The 20831-nt window shown below is 39.8% G+C and overlaps 1 protein-coding gene across 1 annotated transcript in view; it reads left to right on the plus strand.

Moving 5' to 3' along the window:
* Positions 1-20831, plus strand: part of myo1d (myosin 1D) — a 77948-nt gene that overhangs the window by 16397 nt on the left and 40720 nt on the right. Inside the window, exons 3-15 of the mRNA XM_077200723.1 lie at positions 702-795; positions 2234-2399; positions 2775-2828; positions 3141-3236; positions 4149-4265; positions 4360-4563; positions 5152-5297; positions 5440-5554; positions 5681-5851; positions 13581-13651; positions 16014-16088; positions 16180-16312; positions 16789-16955. Coding sequence (XP_077056838.1) covers positions 702-795; positions 2234-2399; positions 2775-2828; positions 3141-3236; positions 4149-4265; positions 4360-4563; positions 5152-5297; positions 5440-5554; positions 5681-5851; positions 13581-13651; positions 16014-16088; positions 16180-16312; positions 16789-16955 — 1609 coding nt within the window. The remainder of the gene's footprint in view (positions 1-701; positions 796-2233; positions 2400-2774; positions 2829-3140; positions 3237-4148; positions 4266-4359; positions 4564-5151; positions 5298-5439; positions 5555-5680; positions 5852-13580; positions 13652-16013; positions 16089-16179; positions 16313-16788; positions 16956-20831) is intronic.

The raw sequence follows: 20831 nt of genomic DNA on the forward strand, positions 1-20831 counted from the left end.
TTTTTGTGGTTTAGCATAATACTATTTTACACAATAAATAGATAAAGGGCCTTACCAAACCACTCAGAAGAGTGATATTTGGATCTTTTTTGTTTCTACCCTTAATTTTTCTCCTAGACTGGCTCTCTGTCCTACTGTAAAAATGTGTATTTGATACTTATAATTAAAAACACTAATATTGTGAAATATTATTACAATTTAAAATAAATGTTTCTATTTTAGTTAAAAAATAATTTTAATAAATAACAATATGCTGATTTGGTGTTCTAGAAACATGTCTTTTTATTGTCAATGTTTTATATAAAAAAATGCCGGGATATATATTTTGTCAGTATTCTCTGGTGAAGAGTTACACTAAGGAACACTATTTATTTAAAATGGAAACCTTTTGTAACAATACATAGTCTTTTCTGTCACTTTTGATCAATTTAATAAACCCTTAGAGTATATATAAAAAAAAAATACTGACTCAAAACTTGGGTTCAAAAATAAAAAATACTAAAATTTGAATTTTTTCAATTCTTTTTTAATTCAGAATGGTATGTTATTTCTGTATGTTCTTACATATTTGCATGCAATATAGACATTTTCACCAGTGGTCTCATTGTATTTCATTGTAGATTGTAATGGTATTTACTTAATTTTATCCAATTATATTATTATATCTATAAAGCATTAGTCATTGTTTCTTTACTTTGCAGGCGAGAGCGGAGCTGGAAAAACAGAGGCTAGTAAATACATTATGCAATATATCGCTGCTATCACCAATCCCAGCCAAAGAGCAGAGGTGGAGAGGTACGTACAACAAAAGCCTTTCTGTTCCTCTCTCCTCGCTGCTGCAGTGATGAGTCATATTAAGAGCATGCTGTATAGCATGCATCCTTAATGTTATAATCAACAACCACTAAGCATTTCACAAGTATTTGATGTTTTTATGTAGATGATATTCATAATGATACAAATCTTTGCTTAGTTCTGACTCAATTTTCAAAGTGAAGTTTCTCATGGTAGTGAGTCAATTAATAATGCATTGGAATTAGCTTCACAAGGAGCAATAGTGATAGAAGTGAAATGTAGGGCAGTGATTAAAATAGTGCTGGGTCATGCTAATTGAAATACGATGGATCTAAGTCAAGCTCGATGAATAAATGATAAGAATCCTTATTTTTTTGTCGGGCTTTTAATGTTTATTTAATCATAAAGATCTTTATAACTCTCTTATGCAACATCTTGCATAGAACTTCATTCTTGTATCTTAACAATGACCGCAGTAATCGTAATAACAATAAAATCAGGCTTTGCAACTGTTATCCACTTTTAGATGTATAGTGCTTTGTGCTACATTTCATATCACTGTTATTGCACCCTGTAGATATGGTTTATTTTCTCTGCTTGCTAAAGGTTAAAGCTCTTTCCAATCTGGGCGTTCTTCAGCGTGACATATTTTCCAGGAAGTACATCTAAAGCTATGCCAAAACAGGTGTTTTTGTAGTCCATAATAATTACCAACCAGGGTAACATACTGTATCCTTGAGGGGGTACCTAGCAGATTTTAGAGGGTAATAAGATTTCGATTTTGCTTTGCTAAACCTATAAAACAGAAATGTTGACTTTAAAATAAATAAATTATTAGGGCAGTTAAAACAAGATAATTAAGAATAATTAACTTTAATTGGGGCTTTTGGGATACCTAAAGCGAAAGAAGTTGGGCGACACTGCTATAGGCCCAATGGAAAAGCAAAGTGAAATTTTACAGGATGTTGTAGCTATTTGGGTCACAACATGGAGGAAAGTGTCCTGCTTAATGCCTGACAGGCTTGTAACAGTAGGGTTAGGACCTCTTCAGCCTGTCAGGCACTAAGCAGGGAACCTTCCTCTAATGTGCAAGTGTAGGCCATGCATGTCTGTATGGCAGGAGAACCAATGCTGAGCATTCTGTGGTCTGACCCATGCAGCAGGCCCCATAAATCATCCACTGAAACGCTCTTAACCACCATGCTGGTATACCACATGGTGATACTATATACACTAACATAACAAGATATAGCCATGCATACTGGCTTGTAAAGGCTTCATACAGACAGATTAGTGTATTTACTCTAATACCAAATGTCAGGAGCAATCAGATCCTTCAGCCTCATATTGAAACTGATGCTCGTTTAGTTGTGGTGGTGAACTGATGCACAAGTGGCTTGTAAATGTAGAAATAAACAGTGTGTGTGTGTTTATGCAGGGTGAAAAACATGCTGCTAAAGTCCAACTGTGTCCTGGAGGCTTTTGGGAATGCCAAGACCAACCGCAATGATAACTCCAGCCGCTTCGGCAAGTACATGGATATCAACTTTGATTTTAAGGGAGACCCCATTGGCGGCCATATCAACAACTACCTGCTTGAGAAGGTAGGGGTGCTAAAGAGGAGCAGCTTAGAGTGACTCTCTCATAGGGTCAAACTTTTTTTTTAAAAATATATATCATTCTTTCAAAAAAGAAGCCACCTAGCAACCACCTATAACACCCTAGCATCAACTTATAATGTAGCAACCACTAAGTAATGTGTTAAATTCACTCAAAACTTTAGCAACTGCATAGCAACACCCTGGCAACCTCCCACAACACCCTAGCATTATTGCAGACTGTTTTGCTCAGGCACAGACCACTCAGTTTTGTCTTGCTTGATCGTGAAATGTTTGCTGGAGAAGCGATGACATTTTTACGTTTATTATAAATGCATACGATTTTTATCCTGAACACTTATTTTTGGATTTCTTGCATAGTCCCGAGTCATCTTTCAGCAGGAAGGAGAGAGGAGTTTCCACTCTTTCTACCAGGTGAGTGAAGAACTCATCGCTGAAGTTGATATACTATTTTTATTTTGCCAGACACCAGACAAATCCTACCAAACCTGTTTATGACTTTACTGTCATAGCCTTAAAAGGCCAATCATTTCTCACTTTTATTGCCCCTAGAAAAATGTCTTATTGCTTCAAAACATGCTCAAAACATCAGACAAAACTCCATCTGTCTGTTAGTGCTCTACAGACCATTATTATTAAGACTATAATTTACATGTTCCTCCATATCAGCACAAGAGAAATGATCCTGTGGGGAAAGTCAAAAGTGCTTTTAAATGTGTTTTTCAGCTGGTGAAAGGAGCACCAGATGCTCAGCTGCGGTCACTGCACATTCAGAAAGACCCCACAGCATATACCTACATTAAAGTTGGAGGCCAGATAAAGGTATTGCACCATGAACAGATTAAAAGAGACTATTATGGGTGGTAATGTGTGTGTAATATTATACACGTTTTGGGGTTTTTATTGATATCATAAAGAGTCTCAAGACCTTTGGGATCTCTGGAAAATGAAATCTTTGCAGAGGCAATAACAAATAATTGTGCAGGGAATTTGATTATTGTTGTTCTGGGATACAGTAGCCATTGGTGCATAATAAAACCTATTTGTAATTGCCTCATATGTAATAGCCCGTTGAGTCAGGACTCAGGAGGTGAGATCACCCAGCACTGTTCCATTGCTTCTGCAGGGAGTTTAATGAGCGGGCACAAAAACAAATTTATAGCAACAAACAAGGTGTTGTCATGGAACAAGCTGGACTGTTGAGCTCACAGAGGTCTGAAACAAACAGCCTGAAGTGCTTTGAACATTTCATGCCAGTTCCCAAGTCTTTTGTAGGTGCACATGCTGTCTAAACTTCACACTCTGTCCAGCACAACTGTGGCTGTAAAAGGTTCCTTCTGAATGAAATCATCTTTACTCTGCAGGAGCTGTTAGCCATGAGCATGCCAGAATAATTAGCGATTCGAGTGTTGTGCTTTTGTTTTAGGAAGTCTGGGGATTTAGTTGCCGGTGTCAGCAATTTTCAGCTTTCAATTGCTCTGCTATAAATTGAATGTGAAAGTAATAGGTTTAATGACCTCCCATTTCGATATCATTGATTTACCTTCACTAAATGAAAGGCTTTTAGCCAATCTATATCCAACCATGCTGTTATCCCCAAAGCTGAATTAATTGCATACACTGTTAAAAGTAAGATCAGGATAAGGATGTTTTAACTAAACTTTATTTAATCTATCAGGATGTGCTTTTGTTTGTGACCGTAACTCACACCAGATTCTCCTTCCAATCTTGCAGTCGTCTATAAATGACAGTGCTGATTTTAAAGCTGTCGCTGATGCCATGAAAGTCATTGGCTTCACTGTTGAGGAGATTCAGACAGTCTACAAGATCCTGGCTACCATCTTGCATCTGGTTTAGTATTTCCTAAGCTTGTTCAAAAAATTATTACCAACTGCAGCTTGTATAGCCCAAACTAATTGATTGATGAATTATTGAATCTTTCCAGGGAAATCTGAAGTTTGGAAGTGATGGAGATGTGACTCTCATTGAGAACTCTAAACTAGTGTCCGTGCTGGGGGATTTGCTGTCTACCAAAGAGGAGAATGTAGAGAAGGCTATGCTCTATCGCACTGTGGCCACCGGTCGTGATGTCATTGACAAGCAGCATACTCATCAAGAGGCCAGTTATGGTCGTGATGCCTTGGCCAAGGTATGAATTGGGACTCTGGGAGACTTTCTTTAGGAGACTTTCTGTAAATAAAACAGCTGGACCAAACATTTGCAGATGAATTTCATACCAATGTCTAAATTAATACTTCAACAGGCCCGAAATATGATCGATGATAGTTTTGATCCACTGTAATGACACAGTGGATACTTCTGCACAGTATATCTGATGTACGTTTGTATTATATGTTGTCCTCTTGTATATTTTATATACAATGCATATAGTATATACTGCTTGTATATAAAATTGCATAAATGCATAGTATCATATATACTGTAGATACACACTACCAAAAGTTTGGGGTCAGTAAGGTTTTTGTTTTCCTTGAAAGAAACACAACAGTTCTATTTCAAATATTCTTTTAAATGTTCTGTTCATCAAAGAATCCTGAAAAAAGTATCATGGTTTACAACGTATAGCTATAGAGAAAAATAAATACAGTATTGTCGTAGCCGTCCAAATTTCAATAAATTACTTTACCAAGACAGATAAACTTGGTTGACTGATTCTATTCACATCTACGTTTCTTCTTCCACCAGTTCACTTTCACTCATTATTTGCTACTCGCAGGCCATTTATGAGCGTCTGTTCTGTTGGATTGTGGGAAGAATCAATGACGTCATTGAGGTGAAAAACTATGACGCCAAGGTTCATGGGAAGAACACAGTCATTGGAGTCCTGGACATCTATGGCTTTGAGATCTTTCAGAATAACAGGTTAGAGAATATACTGCTCCATACACGTATGAGGATCTTTATTGGCTGTATTATTCTATGAGGATCTTTACTAGCTGTATTATTATGCTCTGTTTACTAAACTAATTCTGTCTATCCTGAATATCTTCCTTGTTTTGTCCAGCTTTGAGCAGTTCTGTATAAACTACTGTAATGAAAAACTACAGCAGCTCTTCATTCAACTGGTGTTGAAGCAAGAACAGGAAGAGTATCAGCGAGAGGGCATCCCCTGGAAGCATGTGGGTTTCTCCACAAACCTTTCACATCTTCACAATACTATATACTAAAATAAACTCATGTTGTATTGATCTAGCATTACTGCAACTGAATAAACTTTGTTGTGATTTGTGTGTTCATGGAAACAGATTGACTACTTTAACAATCAGATCATCGTGGATCTGGTGGAACAGCAGCATAAGGGCATTTTTGCGGTCCTGGATGAGGCGTGCATGAATGTGGGGAAGGTGACGGATGAGATGTTCCTGCAGGCTCTCAATGGAAAACTGGGCAAACATGCCCACTACACCAGCCGCAAGGTATTGAAAATAACAATAACTGCACAAAAGCTATTTATCCTGTCAGTAAGATTTTTGTAATGTTTTTTGTAAGAAGTGTCTTATTCTCGCTAAGGATGCATTTATTTGATCAAAAAGTAAAAACAGAAATATTGTAAAATATAATTACAATTTAAATTAACTGCTTTGGATTTTAATATGTTTTAAAATGTAATTTTTATCTGTGATGGCAAAGCTGAATTTTCAGCATCATTACGCTAGTCTTCAGTGTCACATGATCCTTCAGAAATCATTCTGTATCATTCAATATGCTGATATGGTGCTTTAAAAACATTACTAATTATTATATCTATTTTGAAATCAGTTGTGCAGGTGTATACTTTTGTGGAAATCTTTATGTATAATTCTTCAGGATTCTTTATGAATTGAAAGTACAGTATTTAATCTGAATAGAAATTTGTTGTAACATTATAAATGTATTTGATCACTTTAATGCATACTTGCTATATAAAAATGAATATTTCTTTAAAAAATCTTTTGAACAATAGTGTACAGTACCCAGTGCAGTGTTGAATAATGCACATTTAGGCAAATCCAGTAGGTCATCTAGGTATTACAGAAATGTTAATTGAATTTTACGCATTACCCTGAATCAACACAAGGAGGCAATAATGGTCAGTGAAAAAATGTCCTCCAGTATTTTTCACTACTGAGCCTTCGGTGATGTCATTGGCAACCAATGGAAGCTAGTGAGACTGATGTCTCACAGCCTTGGCAAAGTATCAGAATGCGAGAGGGAGTTGGAGAATTATGGATAGAGACGCACTGAGATAAAGATAGAAAAATGCAGTAAACAAAACCAAATGTAAACATAACCCACCTTGCAGAGCTCTAGATATGATTTCTGTACACTGATGGGATGATCATGCATTCCAGAGGGCACAGACCCAGCTGAGGGTCAGTTCAGGTACTACTTTATCAAACTGCTCAGAATCTGCCCTCAGCTTAGCTGCATTCACACCGAAGGGAGGAAGCAAAAAGCTAGCAGGCATCGTCTGCCCCGATGTCAGGCTATGTGAATAATCAGAAGTCTCCCTGGATGCAGGAATAATAAGTGTCCTTCAGAGCTCATTTGTAATGCAGAGGGTTACTCCTCACTGTGAAGGAATCTTAGGCCTGTTAGCTAGATAGATGATGTGTCTTTCTCCTGCTGCGTGTGTGTGAACACAAACATCTGCATCTGTACCCATTTCATAGTAAACTAATCCGTTTATGTAAACCACTCTCACTAAATTCGACATGCAATATGAGCATATGAAAGAGAAACGGATGGGTCAAAAAGAAAAAGAAAGCTCTCTAATATGTTCAGCTGTGTGTCTAAATACAAATTAAATACAGAATGGGACATTTTTGTCTTTCCTAGCCACCTCTGAAACTTGAAATGTGCAGCCCGCTTTAACTGCATAATTAATGGTTGGCGCTTGTTAAAAATCTGTGGCCGAATCTCTTGCAATTTCTTTACGGAGGATATTCGCTGTGCTTTTTTCCTCTGCAGTCTCTGTTAAGGAGGGAAAGCTTCACCCTTGGTTGATTTCAAGTATGAAAAGTATGCTCTGTGGACCGGAGTTCTTTCTCTGTAGTTCTTGGTCCTGACAGGAAACATGGAACTTGCTCTACCATAAGCTACACTACAGCATAGCAGATTACAGTAGTAAAAAGATGAGATAAATGGTTCATTATTTCATAAAGTCGCTATTTTGGACTTTTAAATGTATGATTTGTGGATGGCTATGCTATGTCTGGTTTACTATCTTTGTGGGGACTCTCCATAGACTTAATGGTTTTTATACTGTCCAAACTGTATATTCTGTCCCCTTACACTAACTCAACCCTTAAACCTAACCATCACACACAACTGTCTGCATTTTTACATTTCCAAAAAAACTAATTCTGTATGATTTATAAGCTTGTTTACCCATGGGGACCTCAATTTATGTCCCCACTGTGACACAAGTCCCCATGAGTCTGTGTGAATTCAGGTTGAAGTCCCCACCGGGATAGAAAAACATGAACACACACACACACACACACACACACACACACACACACACACACACACACACACACACACACACACACACACACACACACACACACACACACACACACACACACACACACGCACACACACACACACGCACACACTTCTTTTTAGTTTAATGCAGTTGTGGACAGTACATTCTGTAACTTGTCCACATTTTAATATTAATAGTTTTTGCAAAATGGATGCTGGGTGTTCTTCTGTATTCTGCATGTGTTGGGCCCATTTCCACTGGCCTAGAGCCGTTATATTCATGCAGACAGAAACAATGCAGATTTTTTTGTAATACTGCTACTAAATAAGCCCAAAACAACAGAAAATGTTCACATGAAGGAGAGAGAACTCTATCAAGTCTTTAAATTGTTTTTGAAAATCTGGTTTAATCATTACTGATAACTGTCTGAGGCTACAATATGAGTGCATTGTGCATTAAAAGAAATCCATTATTGTACTTATTGAGCATTCCAAATATCCCTGCCCTATGTATACCATTTAAAAACCAAATATCGCTGGAGTTGTGGTCTAGTATACGGGAGATGGTTTCAATTATCCTATAATGTGCCCTCTTTAAATGTCAAATGACAGAAACTTTAGTTGTAAAAGTGTTTTGACTGCGGAAGCCCCACTTTTATATGTAATTGCTTGAATAACGAGTTTGCCTCAGTCTGTGTATGTTCAATGCTTAACCTAAGATGAAATCATCAGATGTAATGGCAGATCTATCTTTGAGCTGCCATACCCATCTCAATAAGGTGCTTCATTTACCACCACTTTCACCTTCTCACTATGCTTTATCAGATTGTTTACATCTTCCTCACAGGCTCTTGATGTACACTGCTTCCCTCATTTTCAATGCACCTTTAAAACAGCTTTGATCCTTCCAGGTGTGTGTTATAAAAATGCCTCTTTTCCCGTCAGCTTTTAATTACTGTTATTTGCTGACACTAGCGGCTGTCTGACGGTGTGCGTCGGGGGCTTCTTTCCTCTCTCCTGTTCTTTTCTTTGATCCCAATTTCCCCCTCCCTTCCCCCATGTTTTCCTTCTCTTCATCACATGCTGATTGGAGGTGTGGCTGTGTGAGTGGATGCTGCTATGGGAGCACATAGATGCCTGGTTGTGTGAAGGCAAGGGCAGGCTCATTATCCGATCAGGCTTGTGTAGGCCGCAGGAACCAGCCAATAAGCCGTCAGTTTCTATTCCTGGAGAAGAGCTTCGCTGGCCTCTGTGGCCCGCTCTTCTGCCGAACTGTTCATTAGGAAGAGATCATGACTTGTTTCCATCTCCGTGGAAGTAATTGCATTGTTTTCGCGGTGACTTGTGAAGCACCGACACATGTTTAGCACGTACATAAGTTACTGGTTAATTGGTATATGAAGTCCCATTGCGATTTGAGTTGACATGTCATTGTACCTGTTTTTTAGCACAGCTTTGCAGGTCTAGCATCAGCTTGTTTTGTTTTTTTCAGATGATTCGCATTAGTGTTGCCCAGTGCATTGAACTCTGCTTCAGCTTTAGCCTGCAGTGCTGGCCAAGCACAACTCAAAGTTCAAGCGTTTTCAACTTTGACCTCGCTTGCTGCTGTCCTTGTGCAGCCAATTTGCAGTACATCTATCTTTCCAAACGCAAGTCCATGATTTATGCTTTGTGTATTTTAGAGTACAAAGCAACAAGAAAAGTTTAAAAACATTCAAACTTAATGAATAGATCTTGGGATTCTATTTGTTAACATTAACTACAGTAGTAAGCATGAACTAACAATGACAAATACTTGTAAATACTAGCTTTTACTACTCTTAATTAATGTTAATTTTAATAAATTATTAAATTCCACCAAATCTGTGCCTTTTCAACTTGAAATGAAGACAGCTTAAAATTACCAGAAATTTTATTGTGCCATCTCAGGCTATGTCATTTTTTATTTTATGACTATTTATCTACCTCATGTTTTGATATTTTTGTTATCCCTGATGCAGACACAAGCATTACTATATACAATAGTTTTAAGTAGAGCTATGTTATTTTCACATATACAGTATGAGCAGTGTTCAGTCCCTCTTTTCACTGCGATTGTTTCATATTTTGGATTTTTGTTTTATCTTATATTTTTCATTCAGATTACCAAGGACAAACAAGTTTTGGAGGGTGATCAGATGCCAATTAAGAAAAATATATATTTTTGCAAGAGAGATATTAAAAGAAGGACTTTGTCAAAGATACAAAATAGATTACAATGGTAATATTATTTAATGGACCTAAGCTGGCATGGACAAACAGTGAAAAGTTATATTTGTATTAACTAACCTTAACAAAGATTAATAAATGCTGTAACACATGTATTTCTCATTGTTAGTTAATTAACTAACATTAATGGGACCTTATTGTAAACCTAAATTGTTTCCTTTTTTGTTCTTTTCAGTTATAATTTCCTCGGTTATTGAACTGAATTAAATTCACCATGAGCATCCCGAGAAAATAAAGTTTTGTGAAGCACATTTAATGAGTCTTATTGTTCTTTCTACTGTGTATCTAAGCAGTCGCAAGAATTTTTTAAAACTCAAACAAATTTTGAATACAAATTTTTTTTTACGGTTTACTGTTTTATTATGTCTGTTTGATCTAGACGTCTAGAGTCCACTGTGATTTGGATACCTGGCTGCTGTTGGCTGTGTGTGTGAATGGCAGATTTTGGGCTTTATTGGCAGGTGCCATTGCCATTGCTGTTTTATATGGTTGACTTAACCAGAACTCTGTATTGAGAAACACAGGTGTTAGACAGGATGGTGTGGTCCTGGGGGGTGAGAATAGAGCTTTTGGGTAGGAGGGCGGGAGGCATCTGTGCGACCAGCAGGATCCAGGATTAAATGTGTCTGTATAAACAAACACTTAAAAAAAACAACTGTAAATTTGGACTGGGTAGAATTGAAGTGCATGTTATTTAAAGCTGTCGACTAGAGGTTAATGCAGGTGGACCCAAACTGTGGTTCTTATGTTGATGATGTGAATTTGAGTCAATCCCTAAGGATTCATGAGCTATCGCCCTTGAACAAGGCACCTATGTGCTAATTAAGCAGTTTCCAGGATGTATTGGGGAAGATTTGGATTTTGCTTTAAGCCTTATACAAACAAATTGAAACTTAAATATTTGGGAAGTTAGTAGAATAAAATAATGCATTGTATTCAAAATATGTTTTTCTTGTCAGTTCAGTATATACACACACTACTGTAAAAATGTTTGAGGCCAGTAAGATGTCTTAAATGTTTTTAAAACAAGTGTCTTATGCTCACCAAGGCTGTATTTATGTGATCAAAAATACAATAATACAGTAATATTGTGAAATATTACAATTTAAAATTGTTTTGTATCCCTCTAATGACAAATCTGAATTTTCAGCATCATTACTCCAGTTTTCAGTGTCACAATCCTTCAGAAATCATTCTAATATACTAATTTTGTGCTGCTTATTTTTTTGTTTTTGTGAAATACGTTATACATTTTTCTTTCAGGATTGTTTGTTATATAGAAAGTTTAAAATAACACCATTTATTTACATCATGTTATCCTGCTATTACACAAACAGAATATTTTGATAAATAGGAAAAGCAAATACACATGTGCAATAATGCAACAAAATGTATAAAATTACAAACATCTTTTTCTTCAATATGTAGCAAATGTTTTTGCTGGCAAAGTGATAAATACAATTACATGGCCAACCGATTATCCAACTGTTTTCTAGCGTCGCCAGGTTTTTAAAATGAGCAGATATTTGGGTAACACTTTATTCTACAAAGTCCTTGTTACACTTTACAGTTACTATAGCAATAATTGTAAATTATGCATAACTAACCCTAAGCCAAACGTAATCCTAACCCTATAATAAGTGCTATAATTTAGTTAATTAATATTTTTCAGCTTTATGTTTTTAAGAGACCCAGTGAGTGTGTTTGGAGCCTGGGTCTGGGTACTACCCATAAAGTCTTTAAACTCTTCCGAAATGCAGTCTTCAGATGTCCCACATCAAATACGAATCTCTATTGCAATTTCAAACGGGTAAATTAGTTTTTTTTTTTTTTTAACACAGTTCCAGTCATCCATTCAAATTGATTCTGATTGCTCTTCCACTTTGGCTGAAGTATTCAGTTTTGTCCTTTCTGGTAGAGATAGTGGCTTCTCATCCATTCCCTTAGAGGGCCATTTTATCTGTATTGCATTTGAAATAAGCTGAGTGGGTGAGTCACCACAAACAAACTAAACAGAGACCCTATAGAGATGCTGGCATCTACGACAATGGGGACAGTGACACAAAAGCTCACTAAAACTTACTGATAGTCAATCCTTTAATTAATCCAGCATGTGAGCATGTGACGGATTGTGGCTAGAGGGACACTGAGTGTAATTGTTCTGTTCTGCTTTAATCCGCAGAAATGGGCGTCTCTGTTCACACAGTGGATCAGCAGCATTCTGTATCTTAATGAGAGCTGAGGCTGCTTGCCTTTGATGTCACTGCTGCATTTTATGAATGACACAGAGACTTATATAACTGCACTAGCTGCCCTCATCCAGCATGTAGAGGCTCCTCAAGGAGGACAGTGATCTGGCACTGATAACAGGGTCTTAGAACTTGGAGTACATGCACAGTTGTTGCCTGCAAAATGGAAAACATGTAACACACCTATGTGTGTATATGTATATACAGTATACTTGTATATTTACATGCAATCTGCAAGCATCATTGCTGCATTTATTTATGTATTTAGAAAAACACATGATTGGTATTGGGGACATTTATTCTTTGTTATAAAAGATTTTGCACATAAATACCAAATAATTTTAGTATTTTTTTTTTTTTAATTTATCATAGAGGAGAAAATAAAAAGTTTGGATATAATGGGGTGGTGATGGCACAGTGGATAAGACGCATGCCTTTGGTGTGAGAGACCCGGGTTCGAATCCACTGTGAGACACCAATGTGTCCCTGAGCAAGACACTTAACCCCTAATTGCTCCAGAGGCGTGCGACCTCTGAAATATAGCAATTGTAAGTCGCTTTGGATAAAAGCGTCAGCTAAATGAATAAAAATGTAAAAAAATGTAAAAAAAAAATATAATACAAATATTTCTGTAAAATTTGACATTTCTGGACGGGCATCAGTAATAAGACAAAAGACATTAATGAGCAACCAAAATGATTCGGAATTAACAATTCCCCTGGCAGGTAAAATAGAAATAAGAATAACCCTAGGCTGATTATAGCATGTTGACAGTGACACAGGTGTGTATTTTACAGTTTTAAATATACAGCTCATGAAATCAGAATTTAGAGTCAGAACTATAATTTTTATAACTGTAATTTAAGTAGGCACACTTGCCATTCATAACTAAATTGTGTAGTTAAAAGGGCACCATCTCTTTCACAGTCGTTCGCTGAACTATTTTCAGCTCTGCTGTTCTATGCTGGATAAAAGAGCGCATCTCATCTATCTTTCATATGCACAGAGTTACTTAGATGCCCCCTCCCAGCTTTGAGTTGCCTAGCTCTTTCTCTGACACTGCTGCACTTTGTGCAGGCTTGTTTAAGTTGCTTTACAGGTTTTGCGAGTCTACTTTCTGTTTAAAAAATACCCTAATTTCACATCTCTTTCTCCACAGCTATCCCCCACAGACAAAAACCTGGAGTTCGACCGAGACTTCCGTATTCGTCATTATGCTGGAGATGTGGCGTAAGTACATTTAGAGGAGGGGTAAGTGCACTCTCTGTTGTTTGAAACCATAAGCCCTTAAATGTTGTACTTAACAATCACTGTTAGTTACCCACAGAAGGCTTAATAATTAAGTGGAAAGATATCTAATCCTTCCCTTGGGCATGAATTCGGTTTGAAAAAGTTTGGTAAATAAACATTTTGGAAACTTATTAGTCAATCTAAATGATGTAAACAGCGGTCGCCAAAACAAATTTATTCCAAATCTAAATGCAGTTTCATATTCTCACTTCAGTGGTTTGCCAGATTGGAGGCTGTCAGTTATTTGCTAAAGTTCTGTGGGTGTAAGTGTGATGTAACACTAAGTTACAACACCTTGTTTATGCTCAGGTTCCTTTGTGTGTGTAAAAAAGAGAGAAACGGGTAGGGGAATGAAATCTAATTATATATATTCTCAATTAAGGAGCTAGAGCTTTCTCTGTGTCAGTTACTTCCTGAAAAGTGTAGCCAAAATAATGTTGGCCAGCTGCAATATAGGTCATAAACCCCTCCCTCTCCATGTAATTCAATGGGATCCGAGCTAGACTAAAATAAATAAATCAGATTGCACTTCAAATAATTTTTTCCAAGTTGGTTTCTGTCATTTTAGGTAGTTTGTATCTTGTTGATGTTTGTTCAAGTTATTTGATGCTATAAAAACTGGGTAACATCATGATTGATTGACAACTGGGCTTGTGATTGAGTCTGTGGAAGCGGGAGTGTGGGCGGGTCATTGATACCATTTTTTTTTAAAGAAAATTCAATAAAATAATGGGGGCTGATGGCATCAACAAAAGCATATACCATCAATTAATAACCTTGTAGCAGTAAGTTGTCTTAAGGTTTATTAGTTGTCGTTAAAAAATTAATTCCCCTATGGAGAGAATTTTTACTTCCGGAAGTCGACTATTGTACTCTATTGCACTTGTAGATGGGGGGAGTGTTCAAATAAGCCTATTTATAAACAATCATTATTTTTTAAATGTGTTTTGTGTTGCCATTGAAAAAATAATTGCACACTTCACCTTTAAAGGAGCCGAATGTAAGAATGTGGCCAAAACTGGTACTGCAATCACTTTCAAATTACTGTAGAGCGGTGTATCCCCTCTCCCTCCTCCCTGACTCGAGGTTGCCAGATAGGCTTGCAGGATACAGCAGGAACATAGGCTGCTACAAGAAGCTTTTTCTGTTAATTATGTTTATGCTTCAAATGAGAGATGTTTTGCAAAGTAATTATATATCGCAAAAATGTACTAATGGCAATTAGCCAAATATAATCGTAAAGATGTTCGCTCGTATGTGACAGTGCATTAGAACAGTAGCTGTTAGTCTAACTTGTAACGGTAGGTATCTGTCATTAACGTAAGTACAACCACAAGCCTCTGTCACTGTGTGTAACCGATATCAAAGATACAGCTATTCATTTAGCTGACGCTAAAAGTGAAAGCGACCAGCTGTATTTTTTAACTTACCCTGCAGTACACGTCCATAACGCTAAAATATGTGATGTGAAAGATTACGTGTCATTCTATTATTTTTGGCTGTAGAACTTGCATGATAAACAATAATGGGTGTGCTAATGTTGTTTTCCTCAGCGTCTCAGCATAATAACAGAGAAACGGAGAAACGGGCTCTGATAATGCATTGCTAATGTTAGTAATGACGACTCGCCGTTTTTATTACCTAAACAATTCCTTACCTTTTCAATTCGTTGACCCACCTCCTCCATATGAGCTAACGTAACGTTACTTGCACGAACATGCATAACCTTGTTCGACTGTCATGAATATTTGAAATGTCCATTTACAAGTTAGCCAAACATAGATGAATCTTACCTGTCCAGGAGAAAATTAGCAACGTTGGCGCCAAATTTTTCTTCATTTTCAGCCGTCTCCATCTTTCAAAGGCATCTCCTATACAGATCCTTGTTTTATTTCGGACTTTGTCACGAAGTATTTCGGATTCATAACGAGTTTTTTTTGGTTTCGCAACATTAGACATTTTTTTAATCCGATTCCGACACGATTGTAGCTGCAGCTGTGGTAACTAGCAGAGCTGGCAACCCGGATGCCGCAACACTACTGACTTCGTGATTGGTAGATAGTTGGAGGGTGGCGCATCAGACCAAAACACAACATGACAACATCAACATCAGTTGAGGGCTGCAACTTCATTTTTTAAATGACAATATCCTGGCCGGACTACTGTTGTCAGTGATATAGGTATTTGTATTGAAATACATTTCTTACATACAGCTCCTTTAAGTCTTAGACAGTTTGCCATGTGCAAACTCTTTGTATACTGTATGTTTGTGTATTTTAGTTGGTTGTGTGTTTTGTTTCAGTTACTCCGTTGTGGGCTTCATTGACAAGAACAAGGACACCTTGTTTCAGGACTTCAAGAGGTTACTTTACAACAGGTCAGTATTACCATAAAGTATGTCCCTTATTTACATACCTGCCAGATGTCACATGACATCTGTGACTTATATCTGTCCTTCTGTTTTACAGCTCAAATCCTGTGCTAAAGGCCATGTGGCCAGAGGGCAAGCTGAGTATCACAGAGGTCACCAAACGACCCCTGACTGCTGCAACACTCTTCAAAAACTCCATGATCTCTCTGGTGGAGAAACTGGCCAGCAAGGTCAGTGTGTTTGAAGCATTTTTGTGTAGGCCAAGATCAATGCATACAATATAGAAGTAATAATGTAAAGTCAGACAGTCATTATCGCAAAATAATGTATGGGTTTGAGAGTTTGTTTTGCGATAGTGACAGACTAATGAATGTTATCCTGCTTATTACACGACATCTTATCAAATAAGATGAGCTTGACTCTAACTCTTTTTCTCACTAGCCACTGTGGCTAGTGGTTTTCCAAAGTTACTAGCCACTCAGCGTTTTCACTTGTCACAATTCCGACATCGATACCATGGGGAAAAAACGGCCATATATATATATATATATATATATATATATATATATATATACATACATTTAAAAAACAAATTCTTTTTAAAAATCCCTATGAGGGAAACACTTTCAGAACCAAGGTGCCTGAAAAAGTGTTGCACTCTGTAGATACGTAATTACTCATCATAGCCCTCTGTTTGTTCATATAGGAGCCGTACTATGTACGTTGCATAAAGCCAAATGATGTGAAGTCACCGCTGCTGTTTGAACATGAACGCTGCAAGCACCAAGTGGAGTATCTGGGCCTCCTGGAGAACGTCCGGGTACGAAGAGCTGGTTTTGCTAACCGACAGACCTACCCACGATTCCTTCAGAGGTGACAGTCCTACTCTATTTCTTGTGTCCATTTCAAACCAACATCATCATTTGTTTATCTTCTGTTTAAATAGTCTTTTTAATTTATGCTCTGCATAATGTCACATTGGCATACAGTCTCAGCTCATGTATTGTAACTCAATGCTCTTATGACAGCTTGTGTGAGACTGTTGCCTCCTTGGTTGCTACTGACATCTGAAACTACAGATTGATCAATCAGATTGTGAAGACCTTCGGAGTCCCTTATTCATCATGTGTCATAACTGAAGGGTTTTATGTAACAATGACGTGCAGTCCGTGTTCATTATGAAGTCTTTTTCAATAGCCTTGAGTTAGTAGAGCATACATTGTACTTTGTCACTGAATATACAATTGTTTCTTGATAAATAAGGACTAGAATCCTTGAGAAAAAAAAACATTCTCTGATGTCACAGTAGTGTCCAAATACTTTCTGAGGCATCTGTATATTGCTCAAAAGAAATGGTCCCCAAAAACACCCTGAAACACACTTGCCACAACTCTGATGAGTTTATGAGATTCAACACCTGAGTTTACAAAATGTATGTCGCTAAGAGGAAGTTAGACTGAATTGCATGCAATTGAGAATGCAGCGTTATCAGCACTCACAGGATTGATTTGTGTCTCTGTCAAGGCTGCAGATGTGCATGGAATACAATGTACTACTTAAGATGCAAGAATGGACAAATGAGGAATTGATCCTAAGGGCCCGGGCTCATACTTCTGTTAAATAAAGACTACATGCATGTTATATAATGCTTGTAATAAAATGGATAGCTCAGAATCTGTATTCTGATTGGACAACCCGTGCTTAAAGCCTATATTAATGCGGAAAGTTGCTATTGTTCGCTGCTAGGCAACCTTATACGGCCAACAGGCTAAAGGACTACACCATATTACCAAAGACTTTAGATATACAAAGACGGTGCATTCATTTTACTTTGAATGGAAGAAAGTTCAAAACGCAATATGGTGTAATTAGTCCTGCCTTCTAAATAAAAGACCCAATCGCCAATTGGTAGTTGTAACGGGGTTCAGTTGTTATGGGAAGAAGGAGGCGGGAACCGGTAAACATTCAACAATTTAAATGATCAAATAAAAGAAATACAAAAACAAAAGTAACCGCCGCAGAGCATTACTCCAGACCGCCAGAACCGTCAGACTGCTGGCTACACAGAACAGAAATAAAACACAACATAAACTCAGGCCTGTTCCTCTCTCGATCTTCACAGTCGTCGCTCCTCCATGAGAGATGCGAGACCGGTGCGTCTCACAGGTGTCATTCATTATCACTCACACCACCGGCCTCATACCGTTCACTCACGTCCTTCGGCCTCGTCCTGCTCGCCACAGTAGTCATTGTGTCACTGCAGCTGCCTTTAGTCATTGTTCTGAGATGCATGCCGTGCTTGTGAAAAATGCTGTTTTTTGTCATGATTCGAGTGTTTGAAAAAAATAATGATGAGACGTTGTTGACAGTTCTCGTACGAGAGTATCTCTCGTACTGCGTAATATCTTACGCTATTGGGAAACCTCTTTTCCACGAGATATTGAAGCCAAAAGTTATCCTTAATTTTGAATTAATGCAAAACGCTGTGCGGCAGCATGCAGACATAGGCAAGACGGCTTGCGCGCCTATTGGCTGCCCTGCGGCAACAGCAGCAGCCTGTCGAGGGAGGCCCTGCGCGACGTGATACCCAATGGGGGCGCTTCGCGCCCATTTCGTCACGTCCCGCCAGAATAGGCATGGCCTTGGCCTATAAATACGCTATATGTATAGACAGGCTGATACAAACTGATTTTCATCTCTTCAGCGAAGCACTAATGCTTCGCTGGATCCGGAGCGAGAAGCCGCGCCGTTGACAGAAAGCCTTCTGCGGGACGAGCCTTCGAGCCTGAAGCCGCTGGCCTTCAACTCGCCGTACCTGCGCTTTCCGGCATCTATATCCTTTATTGCTAGAGTGTGTGTTCGCCGCTGCGACTCACACTCTCACTGTTTATCTCTCTTTCCTTTTTAAAGATGAAAAGGTCCTGCGGCTCGTGCCGAACCACACTCAGCGACGGGGACCGTCACGTCATCTGCGTTTCCTGCCTGGGTGAGGATCATGCGGATCTCGCTCTCGCCGACGGCGGATGTCCTCATTGCGAGCTATTGCCTGTGGTGACTCTGAGGACTCGCCTGGCATCATTCTCAGAGCCTGCACTTCAGCCCGCTGTAGCGCCGCGCCATAAAAAGAGCCGTGCTAAGCGCGGTCCCGAGCCTTCTCCTGCCCGCCAAAGCTCGCCGGTTCGCCCGTCAGCTTCGCAGGCATCGCTCGAGTCGCTCAACGCCCACCGTCTGCAGCCGCTTCTGCCATTGAGATCGATGAAACAGCCGAGGCCTGATCTATCCTGGCATCAGACAGTGAGGATTGGGCGAGCACTGTGGACCTCCCCCCCCGCTGCCCGCAGCCTGCTGGAAAACGAGCTGGCATTGAATCAGAGCTGATGCGTCTGCTCTCTCAAGCCGTCGATAACCTCGGCCTCGACTGGGAGGCGCCCGCGCGCAACCGACTGGACGGATGCTTCCTCAAAAAGGACCACGCGCCGTCACACTCTAGACCCGCGCCTTTACTTCCTGAGCTTCACGAAGAAGTCGCGAGGTCTTGGAACGCCCCCTTCTCGGCCAGGATACGTACCTCTGTCTCTGCTGCATTCTCCACTGTGGACGGTGCGAAAGTTAGAGGGTACCTTTCTCTTTCTCCAGTGGAAGCAGTGGTAGCATCACATCTCTGCCCGCCCTCCGCTGGACGGCGAGCACAGACAGTGCTGCCATCCAAAGCCTGCCGAGTGACGTCAGCCATGCACGGTCGCGCTTACACCGCCGCCGGACAAGCTGTGTCAGCGCTGCACACAATGGCCATATTGCAAATCTTCCAGGCCGACCTTCTCCGTAAAATGGACGAGGAAGGCGTGGAATCGATCAGCATCGCGGATTTAAGAAGCGCTACGGACCTGGCTGTACGCGCTGCGAAATCTGCTGCACAGGCGATGGGGCGGAACATGGCCTCTCTCACCGTGGCTGAGAGACACCTTTGGTTGACGCTGTCTGAGATGAAGGATTCAGAGCGCGCTGTGTTTCTCGACGCGCCCATTTCATCAGCGGGCCTCTTATGATCTGCCGTAAAAGATTTCGGGGACAGATACCAAGAGGTTCAAAAGACATCACAGGCGATGAAGCACTTCCTCCCGAAGCGCTCTAGTTCCGCAGCAGGTCGCTCGAAACAGCCGTCTGCCCTGAGCTCCAAGCCGCAGCCTAAACCACCCACCGCCGCCACTTCTCAACACTGTCAGGCCCGAGAACAGAGACCGCGCTCTCGCTCTGCCGCACGCCGCCCCCCTCAGCGCGGGCCCCGGCCGAGGATTGAGATCAAGCCCGAGGTCCCAAAGCCTTCCTAGCCACTGACGGAACGCCTCCTGGTCTGGGCTCTGCACAACCTGCTTTCACTGAGGGCAGCGCATGTTCCTGGTCACCTGAATCTGGGACCAGACAGACTGTCCAGAAACAATGTCCGAGCAGGAGAATGGCCGCTGCACCCGCAGACGATCCAAGTGCTGTGGGAGACATTCGGCAGAGCGCAGGTGGACCTGTTCGCGTCCCAAGAAAACGCTCACTGTCCGAACTTTTTCTCCAAGAGCAGGGATGCGCTGGCCCACGTATGGCCCCGCTGCCCCCTCTATGCTTTCCCCCCCATCTCGCTCCTGCCTCAAGTGCTGGAACGGATCAGGGAAAACAGATATCCAGTGCTGCTCGTGGCTCCGCTTTGGACGAACCAGACTTGGTTTCCAGTCCTGATGCGGCTGACCAGCACTTCCCCGT

This window comes from Siphateles boraxobius, unplaced genomic scaffold, assembly GCF_051911475.1.
Source record: "Siphateles boraxobius isolate OS27281-9 unplaced genomic scaffold, OSU_SipBor_1 46, whole genome shotgun sequence".
In the NCBI taxonomy this organism is placed as follows: domain Eukaryota; kingdom Metazoa; phylum Chordata; class Actinopteri; order Cypriniformes; family Leuciscidae; genus Siphateles; species Siphateles boraxobius.